This window comes from Giraffa tippelskirchi, chromosome 5 (assembly GCF_054371585.1).
Source record: "Giraffa tippelskirchi isolate mGirTip1 chromosome 5, T2T-mGirTip1v1.2.pri, whole genome shotgun sequence".
In the NCBI taxonomy this organism is placed as follows: Eukaryota; Metazoa; Chordata; class Mammalia; order Artiodactyla; family Giraffidae; genus Giraffa; species Giraffa tippelskirchi.
The window spans coordinates 80,981,958-81,006,381 of NC_137279.1; the positions used below are offsets into that span (position 1 = coordinate 80,981,958).

The 24,424-nt window shown below is 43.8% G+C and overlaps 1 protein-coding gene across 1 annotated transcript in view; it reads left to right on the forward strand.

Moving 5' to 3' along the window:
• The first annotated feature begins 7,393 nt into the window (after nucleotides 1–7,393).
• GPA33 (glycoprotein A33) overlaps nucleotides 7,394–24,424 on the forward strand; it is a 41,213-nt gene continuing 24,182 nt past the window's right edge. The window contains exons 1-3 of the mRNA XM_081489289.1: nucleotides 7,394–7,543; nucleotides 13,084–13,300; nucleotides 22,926–23,078. Coding sequence (XP_081345415.1) covers nucleotides 7,394–7,543; nucleotides 13,084–13,300; nucleotides 22,926–23,078 — 520 coding nt within the window. The remainder of the gene's footprint in view (nucleotides 7,544–13,083; nucleotides 13,301–22,925; nucleotides 23,079–24,424) is intronic.

Sequence of the window (24,424 nt, forward strand, 5' to 3'; positions counted from 1 at the left end):
ATAAAGATTTGTAGCAGTAGATCAGCATCCTGTTTGTCTGGGGCACAGCCAGCTAATATAGTAATGACAGCCCTGCAAGCAACATAGTTATGGAATGTAAGCTTAATTTGGCTCCACACACCCATGTTCTCAAGTCTCTGTCCTACATTCTGTCCTGGAAAAACAATGGAAATGCACAGTAACGAATATCTAGCTCATCAAATGCCAGACCCTAGAGGACTCTTGCTTCTTCCTGCTATCAGTAGGTTCTTCATTTTCTCCTAATTTAATTATCTAGAGATAAACATCAGTGATTTTCAAACTGACAAGTGCTCACTCATTCGATGCAAGAAAGAACCCTCATACTCAAAAAAACTCTTTCAAATAGATATAGATAATGGGAAAAAAAAAACACAAAAAAACCCCTCAATTGCTGTCATGGCCTGTTAGACTTAGGCCCACCCCACATGTCTGACCACACTGGGAGAGGTGTAACTTTGGAATTGCTCTCAAGGAGAGTCCTGAAGGGTGAAGTTTGGCAGATAGCAAGAATTGTCCTAAATTGCCCTGAGGGCACAAGTATGAAGTTTGTACTTGGCCTCTGTTTATTTGGAATCATCATGGGAGGCTAAAGGAATCACACACCCCCCACACACCACACATTCTCATTGCTGCACAGCGGCTTGTTTTAGTTTCTGGAACCTGGCCCACCTTCTCCCATGCCCTGACCTCTGTACATGCTCTTCTCTCCTCCTCTCACCTCTTCCCCTTTTTTCTTGTGGTTTCCTCCTGCTCATCCTCCAATGTCAGCTCAAAGGGCCTTTCCTCAGGACAACCTCTCCTCATCCCCAAATCCTCTATTATATCCTGTCATTGGCTGTGTACCACTGATTACCATGATGGTTTTACATTTATCTCTGTGATTGTTTATTTATCATCATTTGACTCACACAGAGGATCAGAACTGTGTCTGTCTCTGCTTGCCATTTTCCCCCGGAATCCAGCAGAGCCCTTGGAACACAGGTGTCCAGCAGCCATTTGCTGAGTGGGTGTCAATGAATGAGCACCCACCCCTTTGAACCTCAGCAGGCAGCGAGCTGGTTTGCTCTATGTTTCCTACCTTGTCTTTCTTCCTTTGCCTTTACCCTATCCTTTTCTCCAAGCCTCAATTTCCTAATTGCATTTGTTTTTTTGGTTTTTTTATCAACATTTATCCATCCTGCATCCCCTTTCTAGGGATGGATGGGTGAGAGGGGCTAATTAGGGAAATGGATTTGCCCTGCAGGTTAAAGGAAGAGAGTCATTCACTGTGTCTTCCCTCCCTCCCAAGCAGCACTTGCATTCCTGGGAAGATCCCCTGGAGGAGGTCATGGCAACCTACTCCAGTATTCTTGCCTGGAGAATCCCATGGACAGAGGAGCCTGGGGGGCTCCATGGAGTTGCAGAGTCGGACATGACCAAGTGACTAAGCACACACACGTACATACACAGTGCCTTCACTCAATGGTGGGAATTTTAGTATTGAGACAGCCAGTGGAGAATATATTTGACTTGAAGGTAAAGTTCAGTTGCTCCTCAAACCACTCCACCTTGGCAACATTCAGGTTTTGTTCCCATATCCCCAACCCCTGACTGTTAAGCTTGTCTCTGTTCCCAGAGCACCCTGTCCCTGGAGCACCCTCTCTGCCCAGGGCACCAACTGTCCCACTTGGAACCCGCCTCCTTCCTGAGGTTTCTTCCTCTCTTGCCACTCAGTGACCTTTGGGCTGCTTCCTTGTTCTCTGCCCTGGTGAGTCAGGGATGCCATAAACACCTGGCATAGGTAGAACATGGCGACAGACAGACTCTCCCACACTGAGAGGCAGCATAGAGGTGGAGGGCAGAGCCCCCAGTCAGAACTCACTGCTCCACTCCTGCCCACCAGCTTATCTCACCAGCTAGTCCTCCACCTATGCCCATACCCACCCAGGCAGGGATTGTGCTCCATCCGCTTCTCCTTTTTTTTTAAGGAGTCACTTCTTTTCTAGGAGCTCCATCCCTATAACCTAGGAGCCTGCTCAAGTCTCTCCATCTTCCATTCCAGAGGAGATGAAAGAGACCTTCTCAAGATCTTTCATAGCCTTCTGGTTCCAGCTTTCCCATTTCTCTGTGTTAGGCAAGCTCCCTGACAAACCAGTCTAGCCCCACTTCTCTACTTCCTTATTTCCTACTTGACTTGTAGAAGTGTAACTCAGTTTTATGGTTACAAGAGTACCACATGTCTGCTGCAGAATGTTTGGAGAATAAAAATACACAAAGAAGAAATTCAGAATCCAGAGATAACTGCTATTAATTCTATACTTTGGTATATTTTCTTCTAAAATTTACTTTCTTTCTGTGACTCTGTGGAAGTGAGATACTGTTATATACACAGTTACGCACACTGCCTTACTCTCTTATATACACAAGTTCAACAATGTGAACTGAGTCCCTTGGGGGCTATTTCAAGTCCCATCATCTCAGTAAGGTTTTCCATTAAAATCCTTCTTCTGGATCCAAACGCAGTCCCTCCCCTCTCTCCCCACCTCCATCCCTTCACACTTCACTCCTTAACACTTGCACTTAACACTTAATTAGGCTTTGTTAGGATGCTGGCTGACAGTGACTTCTAACTGCTTCCTGGGCAGGGAATACAAACCACTCAACAAACAAGGTCTTATTAGCACCCAGCTCTGTGTAGATACCTTGGGGGTGGGAACAGGCAAGTGATGAGTACAAGAGAAGTCTGAGACACAGACTCTGCTAGAAGGAGCTGCCATCTGATGAGGGGAGGCAGCCTATACACACAGACCCACATTGACGTGATAATAATGTGTGCATGGGACACAAGCTCCCTGGAGCAGTTCAGCAAAGCCAGTAAGGGCTGAGATGGTCCTGGTGGATTCCCCAAGAAGGTGGGGCATGAACATGCCTCTGATCATTTTCTCAGTGTCTTGCACTAAACTAGGGCCTTAGGAAAAATTCATTAAATTGACTGAAATGTATGGATTCCTAAAGATCTTTGTTGAAAAAAGAGTTCCACAAATGTCCATTGAGTTCTAAGCCCTCCTCCCCACCTCTCCATCTCTCCTTCCCCAGCTGTCACTTTGAGACCCTGCAGGGCTCATTTTCACTTTGGGGGACAGGACAAACCAACACGCACGTGTGCGTATGAGCTGCACCCCTTGCCCTAGAGACCAGCACTTTCTCACTGTAAGAGCTGTATCTGTCTAGTCCTAGGGCTCGATGGGTCCCTTCTGGCCTCCAGCACCTCCTCCCTAACTAAGAATGTGGTTTCTCTGTGCAAATGGATTTTCCTAAATGGAGGCATTACTGCCAGTTTCCCAAGGGTTCCCATAATGTGCTGTGTAAGCCTCAAGCAGCCAGTTCCATCAAGCATTTCATTAGCCTCCTTGGATGTATTGCTTTCTAGTTAGCTCTCAAGAGACAGTTTATTATCTTCTTAAGAAACCTTAATTATTTACAAGCAATTCTGGAGGCTTCAAGCTAGGTCTTCACACCCCAGTCACTTAAGGAGTTTAAATGACCTTTACCATTTCCATCTGGGTCCATCTGCAGACTTGGTGTCCCCTCTCTGGGCTCTTTTGGTTATTTATGTTATTTTTTTTTTTTGACACTTTCTAGCAACTAAGTTTCTCTGGTTGTAAATCCTACCCATCTTTTAAACTTAAGTTCTCTGTAACTCATTCATTTTGCTGGCAAAGGGCACTTAATTGAGTATCTCCTATGTATTAGGCACTTTGTTGAGCCCTGAGGATATGAAAATGAAAGAAGCAGTATAGCAGAGGAGAAGACATGACAATATAGAATATGGACATAGTTCTTGCTTATGTGCCAGGGTAAAGGTTGTGCATACTAAATATGTTGTCATCCAACCCTCACAACCTTGAGTTAGGTAGTATAATTTACCTCATTTTATAGTCAAAGAAACTGAGGTACAGAGAAGTTAATTATGTTGTGCAAGGTTGCATTGCTAGGAAAACTAAGGATGAGGATGTCAGCCTGGGCAGTTTGGCTCTAGAAATTGTGCTTTTGGCCACTCTGCCATGTTGTGTAATAAACTTTCATGAGAGAGTACTAGGATGAAGGTACTCATGGGTGGTACTTGTGGCACAAAATTCTGAGATTTTGATTCCTTCTTTGCAAGTTAAAGCACCTACTCTCCTAATTTGTATACCCTTGGGAAGGATAACACATCACTGAACTATGGCCTGAAACTCTGCCTGTGGCCCTGTCTTCTCTCCCTCTCCCAGCAGCTCTGCTCAGGCACTGGTTTCTTCTGGTTCTGTATACCCCAGGGCCTGGGGTATAACATCTTATGGTGAATTAGCATCTTATGGTGAATTAGCTTTTAACATCTTATGGTTAACATCTTATGTTTTTAACATCTTATGGTGAATTAGCTTAGACAGATGATCCTCATCAATATCAGAAGATCCCAGCCTTGGAATAAAAGAAAGGAGAGCAGGAAGAAGGAGGAGAGAAAGAATACTTCTGGAGTAGGAGAGACACAGCTGTTAGCAACAGGTTGTGAGAGTGGCATCTACTGGGGAGAGGGTAGGTTCTGGGCAACTGGAAAGAAGATATACAATGTAGACGTATACAAAAAGTAGAAAGGGAGGTTGTTGGAAGTCTCTAGAAACCAACTTCTCCACTTCCTAGTGTTCTGATTATAGATTAGATATCCTCACCCGGTACTTTTCCCTCATCCACTGGATAGGATGCAAAGATTCCATAGAACGTGGGTCACGGAGCTAATAAACAGTGAGCCCATGGGAAGAGGTGAAAGGAACTGGGTTTATTACTGTTTATTACAGAACTAGGAATGAGAAAGCTGGTGCTTACAAACATCAGAAGCCTCTGAGTTTATGATGGGAAGTTATCAAGAAGTTAAGCCAGATGTCTTTGTTGCCAGTAATGTCAGAACAAGAGGATACTGACTGAATCAGTGAGAAGGATTTAGATTAGCTATGAAGGATTCCCAGTGATGGCTGTTGGCATGAAGTTCTTAAACACAGGATGAATTCTCATCTAGGATTATGGAAAATGTAAGTGTGCCTTAGGGCACAGGATTGGCCTTTAAAAATCCTTCTCAGGTTTACAAATAGCATTTAAATAGCACTCTATATTTGTTCAAGATATTTTCCCTTTCTTTATGAGTTCTTCCTCATCCATTCATTTCAATCTCTTCTCTCACAAACTAACATAAAATGACTTTAACTCGCTGTTACTATGATCTTTAAAAGTGATCTATTCTTTTAAATTAATTAATTTATTTATTTTTCGCTGCACTGAGTCTCTGTTGCTGCTCTTGGGCTTTGCTCTAGTTGCAATGAGTAAGGGCTACTCTCTAGTTGCGGTGCATGGGCTTCTCTACTTCTACAAAAAGTAGAAAGGGAGGTTGTTGGAAGGCTCTAGGAACCAACTTCTCCACTTCCTAGTGTTCTGATTATAGATTAGATATCCTCACCCTGTGCTTTTCCCCCATCCACTGGGTAGGATGCGAAGATTCCACAGAATGTGGGTCACAGAGCTAATAAACAGTGAGCCTATGAGGAGAGGTGAAAGGAACTGGGCTTAATACCGTTTATTGCAGAGCATGGGTTCTAGGGTGCACAGGCTAAGTTGCCCCGCCATATGTGGAATCTTCTTGGACCAGGGATTGAACTCATATGCCCTGCATTGACAGGCAGATTCTTAACCATTGGATCACCAGGGAAGTCCCTTGATCTATTCTTTAGTTATAGTCATTAGTAATTATTATTTATTTATGATAGTTCACCCATGGTGATGGTTTCTCTTGTGATTAACTTCTAATTAGGGATGCACCTCAACAAAAGACTAGGAGATGAGAAAGTAGAAATTATTCAATATGAATATATATATATATATAAAACACACACATATATAATATAACTGTCATATATTAAGCACTGATTATGGGTCAGGACTCCAGTACTCTTGCCTGGAAAATCCCATGGATGGAGGAGCCTGGAAGGCTTCAGTCCATGGGGTCGCTAAGAGTCAGACACGACTGAAGCGACTTAGCAGCAGCAGCAGCAGCAGCATGGGTCAGGAATCATTCTAAACAAAGTACACATTTCATGTTATTTAATTTTCAAACAACCCATTTTTCAAGTAAGGACTCTGGCACAGAGAGCTTAAGTAAGTTGTTCAAGGCTATACACTTAGTAGATAAAGGAACTGGAATTCCAAAGCTGCATTCTAGCTCTGAAGCCTGTGCATTTAAACTCAGTGCTATGCTGCTTCCTGAAACGGCCATAGAGAGGCTGTGTATTAAATACGAACTGGTACAGGAGGAGTCCAAGATGGTTGCATAGGAAGACCCTGAGCTCACCTCTTCTTACAGGCACACTGAATCTATACCTACATATAGAGCAATTCCTCCTAAGGAAGATCTGAGGGCTGATCAAACAGTTACTACATATAGAACGACAACATAGAAATGAGTAGGAAACACAGAGATGTTGTATCCATGGAAACCCAACCCCAAACACAGAAACCAATACGGAGGGTTATTGATGATGGGCCCAAGTATGGACTTGCCCACCTGACAAACAGCATAAAAATCAGCAGTTTGAAGGGCACCCAGACTGTATGGGAAGGAAATCCACTTACTAGAGCTTCAGCCAAATGGGCATCACTCACACTGTACTCACAGGCCCACTCAGACTCAAGGGGAGGGGACACAGACCCCAGGTCTTGATGGAGGAGAGTCAATGTCACATGGTAAGAATGTATGTGATGAGAGATGCTGGTGTGACCACACTCTTTTTCTCACCGTTTTTTGTTTTTTTTTTTCTGATAAACTTATATAGAATAAATGCCCCTGGGAGTACCCTCTCTCTCTTTACCTTGACTTAATCTTATTCAACAAATTTACCATATATAAGCACTCCATAAATGTGTATTAAATACTGAGTGAATTATCAAAAAATGATGGTGGGAAATATTTATTGAGTACGTTCTATGTGCCAGGCATTAAGCAAAGCATTTACATGTTATCTCATTTAACTCTCCAAACAGTTCTGAGAAGTGTTAGTGTTCCTTTTTCTGGATGAGAACTGAGGCTAAGAAAAGTTTACACAATGCCTAAGGGGAGGGGTGGGGCTGAGGCTCAAAGCCAGGATTTTGCCCACCACACAAGCCGCTTAACTTTATTGAGATGCTGCAGGATGGGGACTGGGTGAACCAAGGTATACGTGTTTGTCTTCACCCGAGGCTTGGAGAAGAACAGCTAGTGTGCCATGGCCAAGATTGCAGTTGTAGTGTGTTGAGCTGTGGTTGGAGGAGATCCAGTGGACAATGAGTGGGTACGCCATGTCATTTACTTCCTACTTTCTTTCCAGTCTGGATGACTGTCCATGCCATCTCTGTGGAAACCCCAAAGGATGTTCTTCGGGCTGCCAGGGGGAAAAGTGTTACCCTTCCATGCTCCTACCAAACTTCCTCCCTCAACCGAGATGGATTTATCCAGTGGGACAAGCTTCTAAGGAGTCATACGGTAAGGGTCTTTAAAAAGTTGGGAGCATATAGGATTGAGTATGACTTGACCATAGAGCAGCAGTTCCCAACCTTTTTGGCACCAGGGACCAAAAGACTGGTGAAAGTCTTGTGAAAGACTATTTTTCCAGGGACTAGGGGGTGGGAGGTGGTTTGGGGGTAATTCAAGCACATTGCATTTATTGTGCACTTTATTTCCATTATTATTAAATTGTGATATACAATGAAATCATTATACAACTCATCATAATGCAGAATCAGTGGAAGCCCTGAGCTTATCTTCCAGAAACTGATCTGACAGGAGGCAGAGCTCAGGTGGTAATGTGAGTGATGGGGAGCAGCTGTAAATACAGATGAAGCTTCGCTCACTTGCCTGCCACTCATCTCCTGCTGTGTGGCCTGGTTCCTCACAGGCCAAGGACCAGTACCAGTCCATGACCTGGAGGTTGGGGACTCCTGTCTTAGAGGACAAGCACTACAAACCTTTCAATACATGTTAGATAGACTAAACCTAGTTAACACCCAGGCTGGGCTGGGTGGGGAAGGAGCAGTGAATGTTGGACCCAGGGAGGGCTGTCCTGTGCCATCTCTAGTTTGAAAGAGTTACCTTCCCTCAAATATCTCTCTGTTGTCCAGTCTCAAGTGACCTTTACTGTATCATTTGAGTCTGTCATTACTTTTGATTAACACAGAGCTCTACCTGAGACCAAATTTTGTTGTAGCTCTTTTATTTTTTCTTCCTGCTTGGGTTCTTTTGGGGAGTATGGGGAGATTTTATTTTCTATTTTGGAATAGATAGTAATACTATGGTTCAAAAATTAAAACATCATGAAGTACATTGAGAAGTCTCATTCCCAACCTTGCCAATCTTGTCCCATCGCTGTCCCAGTTTCCATACCCTAATCCCTTTATCTCCCCTTTCTCCCAGACAAGGCTAATTTTCACTGGTACTGGTTCTTTGGGGGCAGCATTTACTTAACTTGTTGGTATTTCTGCCACAATGATTCAGTACCATGAATACCACTTTGGGCTAAGATCTGGTTTCTTGTGTTTCTTTCCAATGGTTCTTTATGCCAGTTCAGAAAATGTATATATTCATACACATGAAAATACATCTGCTTTCCACCCTAGAATCCCAGTCTCCTATTCCCCTCACTACAGGTGTGTGTGTGTGTGTGTGTGTGTGTGTGTGTGTGTGTGTGTGTGTATGAGTGTGTGAGTGTGTGTGCTCAGTAGTGTCCAACTGTTTGCAACCCCATGGACTGGAGCCTGGCAGGCTCCTCTGTCCATGGAATTTTCCAGGCAAGAATGCTGAAGTGGATTGCCATTTCTTATTCCAGGGGATCTTCCCAACCCAGGGATCGAACCTAGTCTCTTACATCTTCTGCATTATCAGGTGGATTCTTTACCACTGCACTACCTGGGAAGCCCACTAGAGGCAACCACTGTTACCAGATTTTGGGGTGGCCTTCTATAGATGCATCACATATAAACATAGGCATATATTTACATATATGAATATGTAAGTTTCTATAAACTTCATGCACACTGTCCTCCATGTGGCTTTTTTCCTCTTAATATACTTTGGACTTTTTCCATATGTCAGTGCATTTATATTTATCTTATTTTTTTAAAAAAATTCATATTATGTATTTCATTTTATGAATGCTCTATATGTACCAATGATGGACATTTGTTTTACTCCCTATATTTTGCTACCACAAATAATATTGCAATAAATATCCATATATGCATGCCTCTAGGTATATATTTATAACAACTATTGTAATTGTTTATAAATATGTATTCATATATAAGACAAATTATTTTAAAATGGAACTTTGGGGTCAAGTTCAGTTCAGTTCAGTCGCTCAGTCGTGTCCAACTCTTTGCAACCCCATGAATCGCAGCATGTCAGGCCTCCCTGTCCATCACCAGCTCCTGGAGTTCACCCAAACCCATGTCCATCGAGTCGGTGATACCATCCAACCATCTCATCCTCTGTCATCCCCTTCTCCTCCTGCCCCCAATCCTTCCCAGCATTAGGGTCTTTTCCAATGAGTCAACTCTTCACACGAGGTGGCCAAAGTGTTGGAGTTTCAGCTTCAACATCAGTCCTTCCAATGAACAACCAGGACTGATCTCCTTTAGGATGGACTGATTGGATCTTCTTGCAGTCCAAGGGACTCTCAAGAGTCTTCTCCAACACCACAGTTCAAAAGCATCAATTCTTCGGCGCTCAGCTTTCTTCACCGTCCAACTCTCACATCCATACATGACCACTGGAAAAACCATAGCCTTGACTAGACGGACCTTTGTTGGCAAAGTAATGTCTCTGCTTTTTAATATGCTGTCTAGGTGTGAGACTACTCTGTGAGTTCTACCACAGCCCTATTTTTAATTTTAATTTGTTGTTACTTGAGAGCAAGTAAGGGTGTAGAGAAAAGGATTACATCTATGCCCTCAAGGAGATTATTGTGACAAGTACTAGCAAGAGTGGGAGATGACATGGGGGAGAGTCAAGGAAGGGGAAGCCTTAGTATAGCTGTAACCAGTAGGTCAGAAAAAAAGTTGAACTGAGAAAGACCAACATCCATACACTCATCCACAGCTCAAGACAGGCCCTCATCTCCTGCTTTCTTGTTCCTCCCTTTCTCAGCCAAGCTTCCTGAGAGTCATCTGTTCCTACCAGAGCTGTGGCATGTGACCAGGTGAATTATGCATCTGGGTATCCAGCCCAGGGGACCTGATCACCATTAGCTTGGCACAGATATGCCTGTCCAACAACTAGAGTATCTTTTCCTGATTTGCATAAAGAGTACATGCAGACCTCAGACCTGACCCTATGTCTCCACACTCTTTTCCCTACCCAGCATGGTCTGCCTTCCTCCCCTAACACTCCACCGAAATCACCAGCAACTTCTCTTTTGTTAAATTCAATGTACTGATTCTGTCCTCATCTTATTTCATTTCTCCCTAGCTTTTCTGACTATCAACCACTTTCCCATCTCGGAATCTCCCTCTCTTGGCTTTCTGATAGTCTTATCTTGGCTTCCTCTCTTATCTCTCTGACCTCTCCCTGACTTTCTCAATTAAGTAGCTTGGGGGCTTGCCATTTCTCTACTTGTTTACCTGAGGTGGCTTCATTAAGCCCATGGCTCAATGTCATTTGCTTTTCCTATATTATCTACTTTAATCCTCACAAAAATCCTATGATACGAGTGTTATTATCGTTATCCTCACTTTGTAAAAGAAGAAATAGACTCATAAAGAAATCAAACATTTTGCTCAGTTCAGTTCAGTTGCTCAGTTGTGTCTGACTCTTTGTGACCCCATGGATTACAGCACATCAGGCTTCCTTGTCCATCACTAACTCCTGGAGCTTGTTCAAACTCATGTCCATTGAGTCAATGATGCCATCCAACCATCTTATCCTCTGTCGTCCCCTTCTCCTCCTGCTTTCAATTTTTCCCAGCATCAGGGTCTTTTCAAATAAGTCAGCTCTTCACATTAGGTAACCAAAAGTATTGGAGTTTCAGGTTCAACATCAGTCCTTCCAATGAATATTCAGGACTTCAGAACATTTCCTTTAGGATTGACTGGTTGGATCTCCCTGCAGTCCAAGGAACTCTCAAGAGTCTTCTCCAATACCACAGTTCAAAAGCATCAATTCTTTGGCAATCAGCTTTTTTTATAGTCCAACTTCACATTCATACATGACTACTAGAAAAACCATAGCTTTGACTAGACAGATATTTGTCAGCAAAATAATGTCTCTGTTTTTTAATATACTGTCTGGGTTGGTCTTTTATTTTCATGGCTGCAGTCACCATCTGCAGTGATTTTGGAGCCCAGAAAAATAAAGTCTCTCACGGTTTCCATTGTTTCCCCATCTATTTGCCATGAAGTGATGGGACCAGATGCCATGGTCTTAGTTTTCTGAATGTTGAGTTTTAAGCTAACTTTTTCACTCTCCTCTTACACTTTCATCAAGAGGCTTTTTAGTTCCTCTTTACTTTCTGCCTTAAGGGTGGTGTCATCTGCATATCTAGGGTTATTGATATTTCTCCTGGCAATCCTGTTCCAGCTTGTGTTTCATCCAGCCCAGTATCTCGCATGATGTACTCTGCATACAAGTTAAATAAGCAGGGTGACAATATACAGCCTTGACATACTCCTTTCCTGATTTGTGAGCCAGTCTGCTGTTCCACGTCCAGTACTAACTGTTGCTTCTTGACCTGCATATATATTTCTCAGGAGTCAGGTAAGGTGGTCTGGTATTCCCATCTCTTGAAGAATTTTCCACAATTTATTGTGATCCACACAGTTAAATGCTTTAGTGTAGTCAACAAAGCAGAAGTAGTTGTTTTTCTGGAACTCTCTTGCTTTTTCGATGATCCAACAGATTTTGGCAACTTGATTTCTGTTTTCTCTGCCTCTTCTAAATCCATCTTGAACATCTGGAAGCTCACAGTTCACGTACTGTTGAAGACTGACGTGGAGAATTTTGAGCCTTACTTTGCTACCGTGTGAGATGAGTGCAATTGTGTGGTAGTTTGAGCATTCTTTGGCATTGCCTTCCTTTGGGGCTGAAATAAAACTGACATTTTCCAGCCCTGTGGCCACGGCAGAGTTTTCCAAATTTGCTGGCATATTGAGTGCAGCATTTTAGCAGCAGCATCTTTTATGATTTGAAATAGCTCAACTGGAATTCTATCACCTCCACTAGCTTTGTTTGTAGCGATGCTTCCTAAGGTCCATTTGGCTTTGCATTCCAAGTTGTCTGGTTCTAGGTGAGTGATCACACCATCATGGTTATCTGGGTCATGAAGGTATTTTTTTTATAGTTCTTCTGTGTATTCTTGCCACCTCTTCTTATTATCTTTTCCTTCTGTTAGGTCCATACCATTTCTGTCCTTTATTGTGCCCATCTTTGCATGAAATGTTCCCTTGGTATCACTAATTTTCTTGAAGAGATCTCTAGTCTTTCCTATTCTATTGTTTTCCTCTAATATTTTGCTCAAGATCATACAACTACTAAGTGGCAGAGCTGGGATTTGAATTGAGGCAGTCTGGTTCAAAAGTAGTGATCTTAGCTAGTACCATGTTTTATTTGATAAATGATGAATATATTGATGAATAAACAAATTCCAAAGGTAAGAGTCAAATAAATAAAGGGAGGTTGCAAGCCATGGATGACTGCCCAACACAATGCCTGAACATCTTATATACTCAAAAAATATTGGTTGACTGAAGGTTTGAGAACAGACAAGGAACTAAAATGGCGTAAGTAAGAGGTGCCATAGGTTATAAGAGGTGAAAGCCTTGGATATAAAGTGCCTACCTGCCCCAGGCTTTTAGTACTATAGATCATAAGAGGAATCCACGAATGGGCCCCATATGTAGAGCTCTTTGTTCTGCAGGGTCGGCTTGTCAGTACATCTGGGCCTGGGGACGGTGGGTGAGGATAGACAGGACAGGCTGCAGCATCGTGCCAGGGCCTTAGGCTGAAGACCAAGTGGTATTTCTTCTTCCTTCCAGGAAAGGGTGCTCATCTGGAAATTTTCAACCAAAAGCTATATCTATGGTGAACTTTATCAGAATCGTGCTAGTGTATCAAACAATGTCGAGCAGTCAGATGCCTCCATCACCATTGACCAGTTGACCATGGATGACAATGGCACCTATGAGTGTTCCGTCTCACTGATGTCAGATCTGGGCGGCGTCTCCAACTCACGTGTCCATCTCTTGGTCCTTGGTGAGTGTCTCCTCCTTCCTGGGGTGATAGGAAGGGGCTGGGGAGGGTAGGGTGTAAGGAGGAGGCACCCTGGTGGCAAGATAAAACTAGAAGCAATGCCTGATAAAGAGCTAAGACTTCTCCCCTCATCTGGTCTGTCTGGAGGCTTGTGGGGTCTGCTTCTCCCCCTGGAACCAAATACGATTCTGTCTGGGCATACAGCTCCCCAGCACAGAGATCAAGGCTGATTTGGAGTGGTCCCTGGGGGTCAGCCCTGGAGATTCTGTCCATGCTCCATCCAGTGCCCTTTCCTTCACACCAGCTCCTCTCTTTTCCATGGAAAACTTACTAAAAAGAGGAAAAATGGAAATCCTAGATCCTACTGGAAAGATTCTCCCTGCCTTGCTGTGATGCTGAGGGCCAAATCATGACTCTTACATGTCAGGCATCTCTTCCAGCTCTAAATTCAGCTAATCAGTAGAAGTCCTTCATACCACCATCTCCCCAGCCCTCAGCTCTAACACACCATTCATCAGGTTCTATTGTCTCTGAAATATGTCCCACAATACCATTCTTTTTATACAAATAGCTTATTATTGGAGTTTATAATTTTGGAATGATTAGAATGATCACCTACTTTTAGAATCTTCATTGTGTAGATGAGGCCCAGAGAAAGTAGGCACCTGACTCAACGTCAAACAGTTGTTGGAAAAACTTTAGTAAGCCAGCCTGTGTCTACTCTAAGAAATGATCCCCACACTGGTGGGTAGAAATACTTTTTAGCCATATTTTAAACTAAAGAAATGGATCATGTTCCTCCATTTTACCCCCTTTACACTACATAGTGGGATTTTACTTTTAATTGCACAAGGTGACTGCCTGGGTTTTTGAATCACTGTAGTGAGTTAAACAATAAAGCCTTGAATAAAGAATAACAATCTCCTCCTTGCACTCTAGTGCTAACAAGGTGGCCAAGGCTAGTATTTGTGCGTATTCTTCTATACTCCTCTCCAAGTCCTTTCAACACACACACATACACACACATATTTCATTTTCCTTTTTTTCCTTTTCTTAAAAAAAGAGATCATATTATAAAGGTTTTTTGGTAACTTTCTCTTTCTTAATGTTTCATGTAAATTTCTCCAGATCATTACATACAAATATACCTATTAATATAATACATTCCCTTGCATGAATGTACTGATTATTCCAGTGGCCCATACTGATGAGCATTCTCAAGCTGTTTCCATTTTTTTGTACAAACAATATATATGTATGTATAATATGTGTACATATATGTGTGTACATATACATGTATATGCATATTCTTTTACTGTGTTATCTTTGTTTCTGTTGGATAGATTCTTAAAAGTAGGATTTCTATTGTTCAACATCATTAGACATCAAGGAAAAAAAATTTGAAAAGAAGGATTTCTAGGTCAAAGACTTTGCCTTCATTAAAAGTTACGCCATACTGGCAAATTACTTTCTCCAAAGCAATTTACTATTGCCATGAACATTATGTGATCATGCTTGTTTTCCTATATTCTTACCAGAACTGAATATTATCAATCTTCTTAATTTTTCTATGAAAGTGAAAGTCACTCAGTTGTGTTCAACTCTTTGTGATCCCATGAAATTCCATGGAATTCTCCAAGCCAGAATACTGGAGTGGGTAGCCTTTCTTTTCTCCAGGGGATCTTCCCAACCCAGGGATCAAACCCAGGTATCCCACATTGCAGGCAGATTCTTTACCAGTTGCACCATAAGGGAAGCTTAATTTTTTATAAATTTTGTTAATTGACTAGGTGAAAAAAAAATCTGTTCAATTCAAGTTTCACATCCATGCTAAGTCAATTCAGTTGTGTCTGACTCTTTGCGACCCTATGGACGATAGCCCACCAGGCTCCTCTTCATGGGATACTCCAGGCAAAAATACTGGAGTGGGTTGCCACGCCCTGCTCCAGGGATACTCCCAACCCAGGGATCCAACTCTCATCTGTTATGTCTTCTGCATTGGCAGGCAGGCTCTTTACCACTAGCACCACCTAGGAAGCCCGGATAAGCTTCACATCTCTCCTTAACTTGGCGCTGACACCCTAAGGTGAGGAGACCAACAGTGGATTGAAGGCTGGGTCTGTTTCCTTATTCTCCTTAGTCCACTTCCTCCCACTCTCACTTCTGTGACTCTGAGGTCATGGCCAAGTGTTAAAGGGGAAAGCAAAGCCGTGATCACCTAGCCAGGCCACTTACCATCTTCTCTTGCTATCCCATGATTCCAATCAGAGCAGACACCCCACTACTGCCTCTTCTGTGGGGTGCAGGAGAGGGTTCCTCAGCACTGGCTCCCACCAAGGGATCCACCTGACACAAGCATTTTGCACACCTGCAGGCCAGATTTTCACATCTTTCACCCTTTCCCACCTTCCCCTGATTGTGGTAACTTGCTCTTACTCTTCACTGTCCACTCTGGGCTCCCCTTGACCCAGCCAACAGCTCTCTGGGACCAAATCCTTTCAGTGTGACAAGAACATGCCTCCATCTTTATTCTGCTAAACCCTGCACCTGGAAGGGCAGATCCTTTTCACTGTTGCATGCTCTCCTCACCTGGCCATTGCGGTCTGCTCCAGCTAGCTTCCCTGAGTAAGTGGTAGGACCTGAATGTGACCCCAGATGGTTCCTCAGATACCCAAGGACATCTATAAAGCCCTTTCATCATCAAGTTCCAGGAGTAGACTGCAGGAACTTACTGATTCCTTACAAGCCTCAGAGACAAGTGAGAGATGCCAGTTCCCGACAGTAGACAACTGCTATCTCCACATGGTATTTTCTTGGTTCCTCCATGGCTGGGAATGAGATGCGGGGAAATACCTCCTTCCCTTCCACCAAGAGAAGGAGGAGAAATGCTCATGGTCCCTATTTCTGACAGTCTTTAAAGAAATCTCTCTGATGAATCTCTAGACTTCTCTTAAATGGGAAGGAGGAGGGTAACTAATAATTGGAGAATTCGCTGCTGAGAAGGTCACTCCTCTCCTTAGCACTGAGGATACTAACCATTCAGAGCCTCAACTTGAAGATTTTAGTGGACATACTGAGACACAGGAGAAGTCCCCTCCATATCCTATTGACGTTTTTTGCTCTGGATTTGGGGAGTCTTGTCTTCTACAAAATCTCTCACACCACCTTTGTGGTTATAAAAATGAACTTAATGTTCTTTTCTTATGTTTGTAAGTCTTGTTTTTTACCCTTAGATCTTTGTTTCATCATGAATTTATTTTTGAACATAGGATACTAAGGGTCTTTGTTTTCTTCCAAATGGATAGCCAATTACATCAACATCATTTATTACACCAAAGAAACAATTATTTTCCCACTGGAATGCCAGGTTTGTCACAAGTTAAATTCTTATATACACACAGCTGTTTTTTACTCCTTATTTCATTTATTCTCCTTTTGATTATTTCTACGTCAATATCACATTGTTGTGATGATAGTATGTCTGTAGTCTGTGTTGAGATACAAACACACATGCACACATACATATTTAGTTATCAGTATTTGTGTGCATGGCTTTTAAAATCTGGCACTATGTAATATCTTCTCTTACTAAACTTTTCCAAATCAGTTTTACACATTTATTCTTTCATGTTAATATTAAAACCACATTGTTATGTTTTTTAAAAAGTTGGTTGGAATTATATTCAATTTACATATTAATTTGCAATGGAATGACATTTTAATGATATAAGGAAGATGATATATCAGATTTTCTGACTTATATTGGTGAATCTATAATGACTGAATTCCAGGCTTTCTGTGGCCAAATAAAGACTAATGTATTTACTTAGTTGTGTAAGAGGAGGGCAGGAAACTGTACCCATTCCATGTAACTAACTACCCAATCTCTGTGTCCTCCTGCTCTGCAAACCAAGGGGATCCCTCTTAAATGAAGGGAAAAGTACCATCAAATTGCAATGACTTTTGCCTGTATCAGTCAGTTAAGTCATTCAGTCGTGTCTGACTCTTTGTGACCCCATGGACTTCAGCACACCAGGCTTCCCTATCTATCACCAACTCCTGGAGCTTACTCAAACTCATGTCCATCAACTCAGTGATGCCATCCAACCATCTCATCCTCTGTCATCCCCTTCTCCTCCCGCCTTCAATCTTTCCTAGCATCAGGGTCTTTTCAGATGAGTCAGTTCTTTGCACCAAGTGGCCAAAGTATTGGAGTTTCAACTTCAGCATCAGTCCTTCCAATGAATATTCAGGACTGATTTCCTTTAGGATTGACTAAAGGATCTCCTTGCAGTCCAAGGGACTCTCAAGAGTCTTCTCCAACACCACAGTTCAAAAGCATCAATTCTTCAGCGCTCAGCTTTCTTTATAGTCCAACTCTCACATCCATACATGACTACTGGAAAAACCATAGCTTTGACTAGATGGACCTTTGTTGGCAAAGTAATATCTTTGCTTTTTAATGTGCTGTCTAGGTTGGTCATAGCTTTCCTTCCAAGGAGTAAGCTTCTTTTAATTAGATAACACCAAGTTCACAATCATAACAACTATCCTTTTTTGAGCATCTGTTTGCTATGTTCCAGGCATCTCAATAAGTCTTCTATGTATATGATTTCATTTCATCTTTGCAATACATCTGTGACAGTGGGTATTAACATTCATATTTGATAGAAGGGAACATGGAGACCCAAGAGGTTAAATGACCACTAGAAAGTGTGCAAACTTTGATGGAAACAGGGCTGCTCAAATCCCTTCACCGTTCCCAACCATCAAGCCTTCCAATTCTGGGTGATTCCCAAATTCTTCATGGCTGACAACTTTTCAGCATACCCTCTCTTTCACTTTATGGCAGATGTGAGCTTGCCAGTTATGTTTTATGGTGTCATTGCATTAACCTGTGTCTTGCCCTTCCTGCACCCATGCCAATGAAAGAAGGTTGGAGAGGCAGAGCAGTGCCAGCCATGGATGTGTCCACAGGACATGCCAATCTTGGAAGCATCACTCACTGAAAACTGAGCTTCTGTAACTGCTCTTCCACACTGAAGGTCTTAACCTAGGTCTGGGACACTGAAGCCCCATAGCCCTCTGAGTACATGGATATTTATTTCAAGGTTTTCATGGGGAGCTTTGATGGTCTTAGAGCTGTAGGAACATCTCCCCTAACCTCATGGACAAGGCTGACACCATCACATTTTATTATCTTACGGCATTTTTACAGCTGTGTTTCAGTTGACCCAGACCAGGTGGAGTGCCATGATGTGTTTTTCTACTGGCTTTGTGGAATCAAGAGTCTGCCAGTTTGTGAAGGGCTCCTCATGTCAAAATCTCTAATGCACCAAACTGTTAGAAAGAAGCCTGTTTCTGCTCTGCTGTCCTGTTCTTGTTCTCCCGCTACAATGATCTTAGTCCTAACACAAATGAACAAATAGCTGTGTTTGGTGACCCCTTGCCTCTTAAAAAAATACTAATTTAAAGAAAGATGAAACAAAAAAAGACAAACATTCACCTATATCATTGGGTTTTATTTCTCCATGTTTTCTTCCAGCTCCTATCCACATAGTTATTTCTCTACATAACTGAATTTGTAACCTAACCATAGAACTTTTCTCTTTTTGGTTCATTACCTGCTGTCTTAGCACTTGCTATTCTTTAAGCTTCATGCCACTTCAGCAAGGGACTGCTGAGTCCTCTGTCCCAGAACTGGACACTGTTTCCAATTTAAGCTATTATAATTAATGTTGCATTAAACCGTTTTGTGTTCACAGCGCTTAATTTTATCTGCATTAGCTCCCGAGAGAGATATTACCCAGCCGGGGAAAAGAGCATTTTCCTCCAGTTTCTCCTCCGCACTGTCTGCCCCCCCTAACCCCCTCCCCTTATCCTGGTTCACCCCCAGCTGAGTCCCCCACTTTGCTCCGCCTGGTCCTTCTCTGACTAATTCTGGCTCCTCTGGCTTCCGTCTTTAACGGCTTCGGTTTTCTTCTGGCAGCAAGCTGGTTTCAGGCAGGGCAGCCGGGCCCCATTCAAGTATGAGTGTCCGGATTTCATCCCTGTCCTCTCTTAGGACCAGCTGCAATTTAAGAGACGAATTAGTTAAACTCGAAGGGCAAAGACTACAGATTTAATCTGAGATTATGAAACTCGGTGAAAAGACTGTTTTGCTTTAAAAAGAGAGATAATTGGTACTATATGTTAAGTAAACCCAGGAAAAAAGATTTTTACAAGTTTTATTTCCAAACGGTTTGCTGCTGGGCTGATTTTAGGCAGAAAAGCTTTTGAATTATATGGGGTCGTCCATTCAGGCTGCGTAGCCTCACAGTAAACTGAGGCGCGCACGGAGCTTCCGGAAGGAGGGAGAACCGTCTTGGTCCCCAAGGGGAAGTCACCTGGCCCGGGGACCAGGGACCTGAAGGCGCCGGGCAGGACCGGTCGTCTTCCCGGCCTCTGGCGCCCCCTGACGTCTACAGTGGGAGTCGCAGGCTTTGGAGAGGCCTGAACTCGCTCCCTCCCATCACTCCGCCCTCTATAAATATTCGGGTATAATCTACAGTCTATTTAGGAGCTGGGACGCGCCAACTGCGAATCCAAGATCTACAAGAGTCCTACATCCCCCCTCAGTGGGTGGAAGGGCTGTTTGAACTAGATCTGTATGATTCTAGGTCCTAGCTGTTCTTGATAGTGAGGGCTGCGGAGGGGAGCTTCGGGGAGGGGCTGGACGGAGTGAGCGCTGGGGGTGCCTAGGATGAGCTGAGGTGGGAAAGCAGTTTGACGGCTGCGGTTTAGGGCCTGGGGAAAGGACCCTGACACATTCCTCCAAAAGGTGGGTACCCTAGGAAATGGTTGGTCCCTTGTTTGCCGTTATTTCTACTGCTGCCTCTAGAGTGGATTCAGTTCAGTTCAGTCGCTTAGTCGTGTCCGACTCTTTGCGACCCCATGAATTGCAGCACGCCCGGCCTCCCTGTCCATCACCAACTCCCAGAGTTTACCCAAACCCATGTCCATCGAGTCGGTGATGCCATCCAACCATCTCATCCTCTGTCATCCCCTTCTCCTCCTGCCCCCAGTCCTTCCCAGCACTAGGGTCTGTTCCAATGAGTCAATCCTTCACATGAGGTGGCCAAAGTATTGGAGTTTCAGCTTCAACATCAGTCCTTCCAATGAACAACCAGGACTGATCTCCTTTAGGATGGACTGGTTGGATCTTCTTGCAGTCCAAGGGACTCTCAAGAGTCTTCTCCAACACCACAGTTCAAAAGCATCAATTCTTCGGCGCTCAGCTTTCTTCACCGTCCAACTCTCACATCCACACATGACCACTGGAAAAACCATAGCCTTGACTAGATGGACCTTTGCTGGCAGAGTAATGTCTCTGCTTTTCAGTATGCTATCTAGGTTGGTCATAACCTTCCTTCCAAGGAGTAAGCATCTTTTAATTTCATGGCTGCAATCACCATCTGCAGTGATTTTGGAGCCCCAAAAAATAAAGTCTGACACTGTTTCCACTGTTTCCCCATCTATTTCCCATGAAGTGATGGGACCAGATGCCATGATCTTAGTTTTCTGAATGTTGAGCTTTAAGCCAACTTTTTCACTCTCCTCTTTCACTTTCATCAAGAGGCTCTTTAGTTCTTCTTCACTTTCTGCCATAAGGGTGGTGTCATCTGTGTATCTGAGGTTATTGATATTTCTCCTGGCAATCTTGATTCCAGCTTGTGTTTCTTCTAGCCCAGCGTTTCTCATGATGTACTCTGCATATAAGTTAAATAAGCAGGGTGACAGTATACAGCCTTGACGTACTCCTTTTCCTATCTGGAACCAGTCTGTTGTTCCATGTCCAGTTTTAACTGTTGCTTCCTGACCTGCATACAGGTTTCTCAAGAGTGAATTAGGGATTTGTTTTTAATAATTTTCCCTCAGCAAATGGTGGCGTAAGAAAGCTAGTCATTGGATATGTTCAGCATATACTGGCTACTAGTCATGCACCCTCAGCATGGCTCTGAGTCAATGAGAGACTTCGAAGGTGGTATTGTATTTGTGGCCAGTCTCTTTTGTGGAATAAAAGGTTAGGATCCTGTTAAAGGAGTACCTGGGAAGCAAGGGTGAGAGTTTTTATTGGTAGGGAGGGATGTTCCTGGACCTCTGGAGAGTCAAGAGATAAAGCTTGGCTCACAAACATCTCTGACCAGGAGCCAGTCTCCTCAGAAGTGATGCTCACTTTCTGTGTCCTGCAGATACCTGCTTGCTGGGCCAGCAGGGAGGGCAGAGGGCTGTTTGTGAGAGTAGCCCATGGGTAGCAGCCTTTTCCTCCCCAAGCTGCTTCAGTCCCCGGGGTCTGGGCATGGATACCTGAGTCCTGTTCTTGAACCTAGGGCCTTTTAGGTTTAGGGACTAGGGTGGCAATGGGAAATGCCTTTGATTTGCCCTACGCTGCTCCATGCCTGGCTGCCCCTCATCAAGACAACAGGAAATGAGGGGGCACACCCAGCAACCAGCTGCCTTTGTCAGAGAGCAAATACCAGAGCAAATGTGAGGCTAGAGGGGAGAGGTGCCTCCTGGATAGCTTTTCCCAGCAACTCTGGGCCAAGCAGAGATTGGGATTCACCCTCCACACCCAGTGACTGTGCACCTGTTCAGTCTGCATTGTAGAAAGGGCAGCATTATTTATTGGGGCAAGCAAACCATCCAAGGGAGGCATACAGAGAAAGAAACAGAATGGACAGGACTGCCACTGAGGAATTCAGTAATAGTACTTTCCACTGGGTGTCCTCTTCTTCCCACCAAAAGGGACACTACCTGAAGTTTTCTTGCCTCAGGGCCTTTGCACAAGCTGCTCCCTCAGGCTGAAGTGCCATCCCCTCTCTTTCTCCAACCCCTCCCACCACCTCCACTACTGGCTTCATGACTGGGTCAGTGTCCCTTGTCATGCCTTTCCTGTCTCAGCATTGTTGCGTCCTGCCTGGTCATTGATTTTTTTTTTTTTTTTGCCCCCACTGGATTCCTTAAACAAAAACTTACACACTATGTCATCTCCATGCCCAGCAGAGTCAGGTATACAGTATTTTTGTAGAACAAACCAATGTACACAGTGGTATGTTAACTTACAGTGTTGAGTGAACGACCCTGGCTTAAGGTCTTCAGGAATTCTAAGAGATCAGGTTAGGCTTGTGCATTGAGGGTGGCCTGTTGGTTTTCGCAACCTTCTTTCTGTGGGCTTCTTTTTTGTGGGTATCTGTTCCTTTCTGTCCCCTCCATCCCCTCAGCCCTCATTCTCTGCCCTGCACATAATCCCACTGCCGCCAGGGGTCTCTTCCATCACCCAGTCACTTGTGGTAATTCCATTTCATCAGCAAAGCACAGGAAGAGAGTACTGCTTAACTGAAGGGAACATTCCTAAGAAGTTTACATTGAAGGGTTTCAGAGAGAGAGGCAGTCACTGAAACCAAGGGTAGGAAAACTGCAGCCAAATCCAGCCTGCAGACTGTTTTCTATGGCGTGTGAGCTAAGAATGGTTTTTACATTTCTTTGCCTGTGAACAAACAAGGCAGTACATATGTGTTTGGGATGAGGGAGTGGCTATCACCAAGCCCCAACTAATTCATGGCTTCTCTTTGGCTCTTCCCCTACACAGTGCCACCCTCCAAGCCAGACTGCAGCATCCAGGGAGAGACTGTAATTGGGAATGACATCCAGCTGACCTGCCAATCAAAGGAGGGCTCCCCAGCCCCTCAGTACAGCTGGAAGAGCTACAATGTCCTGCACCAAGAGCGTCAAGTCACACCAGGTAAAAAGGTCTGCAAGGAAGGCCAGTCCCCCACATCAAGGTGCCACTGATGTGATTAGCATTGCCAGAGGAGACCCTGGGCTGACCAGTCAGATGCTCCTGATGGCTGTCCCTCCCCCCTGCATTTTGCACTGGATTATCTTGGACCATCTCTCTAAGCAGCATTTTTCTCATAATAGTGTCTATCTCATAGGTTATTGTGACAAATAATAACATCGTACATGTTAACTTGTTTTCTTTATTCCCCATAACTGAATTCTCTCGAGTAAGCCTGTATCAGTAACCAGTCGCTGCACAAGCACTGGTGGGATTTTAGTTTTGATTATTATATGCCCTAAAGTATACATTTAAGTCCTCAAGTCTAACTCTGTGGCTCCACTTAAGGATGGAGAAGTTTCTATTTCCATCCCTTATCTAGGCAGACACATCTCAGACTGCCCTGGTTCCCACCCCCCAAACTCAACCCCATTTTATGGTCCCACCCACTACACAACTGGGTCTGCTATGAGGTTCCCACATTCTCAGGGAAGGAAATGGTAGGTTCTGGTGTGGTTGCCAGGAGACTGGTTTTGTACCAGGCAGTTTGGTATTTGACCTTTCCATCACGAAACAAACTGGAAAAAAAAAAAAGGAGCAGTATAAACATCCCGCTGCCATTACCTTGGAGTCAACTAATGTGGGAAAACCCCAGTGGAGTCCCTGGGCCCTGTTTCCACCAGCTGCCTAGCCAGCTGCACCCACCACTCCTGAAGATCAAGAAAGACAAGGTCTGGAAAGTCCCATTGGATTAACTTCTAGGAAGACTTTCTCTCCGGTGTGGGTGGAAAGGAAGTGGGTGGTGAAGCAGTGGGTATAGACAACAGGTCTGAGGAGATGAGGTGGGAGAGCAAGCCCCACCAAGTGAGGGCACAGGTAGGGGCTCCTGCCAAATGAGGGGAACTTAAGCACTCTACCATCCATTTGTTTGGGGGTAAAACAAGAACTTCTGGGGAAAAAAATGAATTAGTAGAACCCACTCTTTTAAATGTAAAATAGGAGATGTATTATGGATTTCAATAAGCTTCTGGATTTGTTTACATATTTCTGGCTGGCAAGTTTTTATTGAGTGTGTCAAAACTGGTTGGCAGCTCTCCTCTAGCTGTATGACCTCCCATCTCTGGGCTGTGAACAGCCCAGGGACTCCATAAATGGTCACAGGTCAGCCACAGACACTAGTTGATCTGGCCTTCCAGCAGAGTGTGTATAGCACAGGGTTGCATGAGTGCGTGCTCAGTCACTCAGTTGATTCTTTGTGACCCCATGGGCTATAGCCTGTCAGGCTCCTCTATCCATGGAATTTTCCAGGC